The 4,319-nt window shown below is 41.7% G+C and overlaps 1 protein-coding gene across 2 annotated transcripts; it reads right to left on the bottom strand.

Annotated features, from left to right (window-relative positions):
- Positions 1-978: 978 nt before the first annotated feature.
- On the bottom strand, positions 979-3,372 carry LOC101956570 (lithostathine-1). Of its 2 annotated transcripts, none has more exons than XM_078029805.1 (5): positions 3,297-3,372; positions 2,604-2,722; positions 2,134-2,271; positions 1,393-1,504; positions 979-1,166 (listed from the first exon to the last, which is right to left on the bottom strand). In XM_078029805.1, the coding sequence occupies exons 1-5, from the start codon at positions 3,370-3,372 to the stop codon at positions 1,099-1,101; spliced, it is 513 nt and encodes a 170-aa protein (XP_077885931.1). In that variant the 3' UTR covers positions 979-1,098. The 2 variants fall into 2 exon arrangements, with proteins under 2 accessions (XP_077885931.1, XP_005329464.1); XM_005329407.3 differs by having other exon boundaries at positions 3,309-3,372.
- Positions 3,373-4,319: the final 947 nt, after the last annotated feature.

Here is a 4,319-nt window from a genome sequence, read left to right as displayed (position 1 = left end):
TCTAAAAATTTATTCTTTCTGATGTTATTATAATGAAGTAGTTTGCCAGATGCCCTTTAAATAAATTTTCATTTCTAGCATATGTTTCATCCTAGATTATATTGCTTGCTTTCTTGAGAATATGTATTTAGCTGATGTTGGGTAAAGGATTTTAATGATGAATTTGCTGTCTAGTTAATTTAGAATGGTATTTTCAAATGTTTTGCTTCTGTGTTTTCTATGTGTTCTATTATTGATTGCAGTATATTGAAATTTCCAATTACTATTATCGAATCACCTATTTTCCATTCATTTCAGATCAGTCTCATGTATTTTGGGGACTCTATTATTGATACAATATATATAAAATTATTGTATCTTTCTGAAGTATTAAACATTTAATCGTAATAAAGTGCTCTTTCTCCAGCAACTTTTGTTTTGATTCTAATATGCCAAATACAGTCTATCAGTGTTCTCATGATTGCTGTTTACGTGATACGTATTTTTCTTTCTTTCAAACTATGTTTCTTTGAATATAAGTCATGTCTCCTGTAGATATAGAGTTGGATCTCATTTCTATTGCTATTATAATCCAGATGGACAATCCATGCCCTTTTATGGGACTTTTAAAATAAAATCACACTTAATGGTATCAGTGATAAAGTTTGTGTTTGGGGCTGAGTTGTGCCCCAACAAATTAATTTTAAAAAATTAACCCTCAGTACCTTCAGAATTTGACTGTATTTGGATATTGGATTTTTAAAGACGTAATTAATTATCCTGTATATTTTGTTTACTTCATTATAAATAAGGCCAGAGCCAGTTCATAAACCAACATTTACACTATTTGGGTGGAGTTCTAAAAGTGTCGAGGCGCTAGCATGAGCATGCTCTAGTGTCTTAGTCATCTCCATCACAACCACCCAAGCATTGGCAGTGGACATAGTCAATGCAGAAGACAGCACATGGGAAGAAACATATTTTTTTATTCTTGCAGGGATTCACAGACTGGGGTAGGGAAAGGTACTGAAGGTGAGGGGAACAAATTCAGCAGGGAACAGAGGGTATTGTTTGGATGGGTCTTGTTTAATTTTTGACTTTATGGTAATTTCAGGAACTTTAGCTGTTAAACTTGCAAACAAAGGACATATGAGCCTCACAATTGGTATCCTTCCATAACTTGAATCCTGTAAACCAATGAGAAGAGTTAGTCTGGGAGAATCAGAAAAAATGTAACCCACCCAACTCCTTTCCTGACTCTAGGACTCAGGAGAAGGAACCAAGGGGAAGGATGATTCCATTTCCTGGATGAGGAGGAGCTCTGCTTCCTTTATCCCCACAATCCCAGGTCTTTTCCCAGAGCTAAGCAGCAGAAGAGGATGACAACTCATGTGTGGATTCTCTGCCTCTCACCTGATTTTGCAGTCAAGCTTACACAGTAGCCACGGTTAGCAATGTTTGGGGATCCAGGGGCCCAGGCTTTGTAGGTATACAGGGACCCACTGCTCCAGTGCCAAAGGTGGGTCTAGTGGAAAAAGACCAGATATTCAGAAGTTAACTCAGAAATAGATAGAAATACCTACCATGTGTGGACACTCAGAAATGGGCCAAGATATGACAAAATAAAACTCATCCTCCTCTTCAATATCGAATCCTTTCGTCTGCTCTAGCTCTAAGCTTATCCTTTCTTGGAATGTCCAACTTCTCCCCTTGCCTCTACAAATAACAAGTGGTCTGAATTTCATAGAGCTCCATACAAGTTACAGAAAGTGGTTCCTGATATTTTCCTTCCTACAACTCTCATAATTTGGGATAAATTCGCCATTGCTTATCTTGTTTAGTGTAACACCAGATTCCCCAAATGCCAGTCGTAGATTCTCTTCTACTAGTCTTTTTATCCATATAGTCTGAAAGGGCTCTGTTCTAAAACAAATAACAAAGTAGGTAAGAGAATGACAAAATCCATGAATGCCTGGAACACCCAGGAAATCGAGTCTCAGCTCTTTCCAATGGTCTCCAAAACTCCTCATGCATTATAGGAGCCTGATTTTTTAAGGAAATCATACAAGCTGCTTCTTGAGGTGTCCGACTTAGTTCTGCCCATTCCTTCTCAAACGTGATCATTAGGAGAAAAAAATCAGTTTGCAGACTGACCTTTTTGGGGTCATGGAGGCCAATCCACACACTGGAGTCTGTAGTACCACTCTCCTTAATCATTGAGGCCACGAAGTTGCCCTCGGACTGGGTGAGCAGAGATACCAGGTGGCCTGCATGTGTGTTCTGACAGAAGAGCTGCAGGGGATAGAGGGGAGAGAAAATGGAGTACTCAATGGAAGAGCAAGATTTGAGCAGAATTTTGAGCAGGTCCTCCTCCCAAGGGATGTGGCAGAAAAAGGACAATACATAAAGGGTTCCTGATGATGTTGTCACTACTGACCACCCAGCAGCCCTGTACTGGGAAGGTACAAGATGGTAGGACCATGCAGAAGGGAATATTTCAGATGAGTTATCAGGTGAGTAAGTCATCAGTCTTATATCTCACTGAAGCCACCAAGAGCACCAGAAAATAGCAAATGCCTCCAAATTTGTGTGCATCCCCCTCCTAACTTTCTCTCCTCACATACATCTGCTTCAATCCAGGTCAAACGGTCTTCATAAAAGTAGTAGCAGTGGGAGCCATATGAATGGGTGCCTTCCGGGCAGCTGATATGGTGAATGGGGTGGTGTGCCTCATAATCCTGACCTGGAAAAGAAGAGGCAATTAAAGGAGATTAACAAAGGCTGGGAAAAGACTGGAAGGTGAGGGTCGAGGCTTTTGAGGTTCCTTTATAAGAATATGAACATGCAGTGCTGCAGGCACAGAGTAGCTGCCTACTTCTCTCCTCTTGCATCCTAGCTCCTTCTTTATCAGGCTTAATTTCCTTAAGACAAGACCTCTCAAGGAACTGGCTGATGATTTTCCCCCTTCTTTTCTGGGGCTCTGGCTTCTACTTATCAAGCGTCTCTTGGCTTTCCTTACACAAGTCTCCTGTCTGTTCTCGATCAGATCCCTCAAAAATGATCCCCCTCTTTTGCACATAGACCTCCCTGGCCCTGCCAATCAGATGAACTAATTTTCCAGCTACGGTGGTCATGCAAAAGGTAATTCTAAATTCTTTCTCAAACTCCCTAACAAGGTAAGAGTGCCTGAATGGGGTTAAAGCAGCAATAATGATCATTGATAAATAACCTCTTATGTTGACTCCATCTTTTCCAGGTAGTGGGTGACTGGGGAGGCTGGGAGAGACGTAAGGTCCCTGGTTGTAGTGGGCATGGGCGTGAAAGCTTACCTTGGCTCAAAGACAGGAACATCAGGCATGTGATCAGCATCAAGTATGAGCTGGTCTGAGCCATTTTGAGAAGCAGAGTGTCTCCTACTTAAGGAGCAAATCTACAATCTCTATTAAAGAAAACAGGAAAGAGGGTTCTAGAGGTGGAGATCCAAAGCACCTATTATCTTTTTCAAACCCCCCACCCCCGCCAAATTCGTGAAAAGCAAGAAGACCCCCCTGAGATACCCATACCTTCAAATACTTCTCAAGAGTTTATGCATTATACAGACCAAGTAACTGAAAGACAGCTCTGACTGTGGCTAAGGCTGATTCAGTACTTCTAGAAGTTTAGGTTTTTGTACGAAAAAAACACCCTGTTATCTTCCCCAAGATGTTAAGTGGAGCAGGCTGTTTTAGAAGACCTCATTTACCTGTTGGCTGCGTCTGAAGTGTGCGATCAGGCCAGTCAATGATAGGTCCTTTAGAGCAGGATCTGAGGAAAGAGCCGCATTATGAGCAAAGAAAGGGACAAGGAGTGTCACAGTGCCTACATAGGGCCATGTCACACTTCCTGGCATCATGAGTACCCTCCTTTCTGGTGTACTCTGGGAATGGTTACAGATGAGGTCCCCCTTCCCATAAAGAAGTTGGCAAAATGTTCTAAATCAAAGGCAGGCTTTCTCCTTCCCTAGAAGCAACCAGATGTCCAGTTCCCATGGCCCTGGAAATCACAAGGGCTAATGAGAGGGAGAGGGCAGCAGGAAGAGGGAACAAGAGTGTGTGAGCCTGGAGCAGGCCAATCTGCAGGAGTCAGGGACAGGGGAGGCAGTAGGACAAGAGCATTCTTGATGAGGAAGTGGGTAAAGTAGTTTAAAAAATCAAGTACATGTTTGACTTGTCCAGCATCATACTGTGAAAGAAAAGGTGGCAAAACAACTCTTTTAAAGTTTTTTTTTTCTCTCCTCTTTTCCTTGTCTTTTTAACATTGTGCTCTTCTCTTTCTTGTCTCTGAATATCTACCACTTGCAG

Source organism: Ictidomys tridecemlineatus, chromosome 12 (assembly GCF_052094955.1).
Source record: "Ictidomys tridecemlineatus isolate mIctTri1 chromosome 12, mIctTri1.hap1, whole genome shotgun sequence".
NCBI lineage: Eukaryota > Metazoa > Chordata > Mammalia > Rodentia > Sciuridae > Ictidomys > Ictidomys tridecemlineatus.
This window is presented reverse-complemented; position numbering and strand designations above follow the sequence as displayed.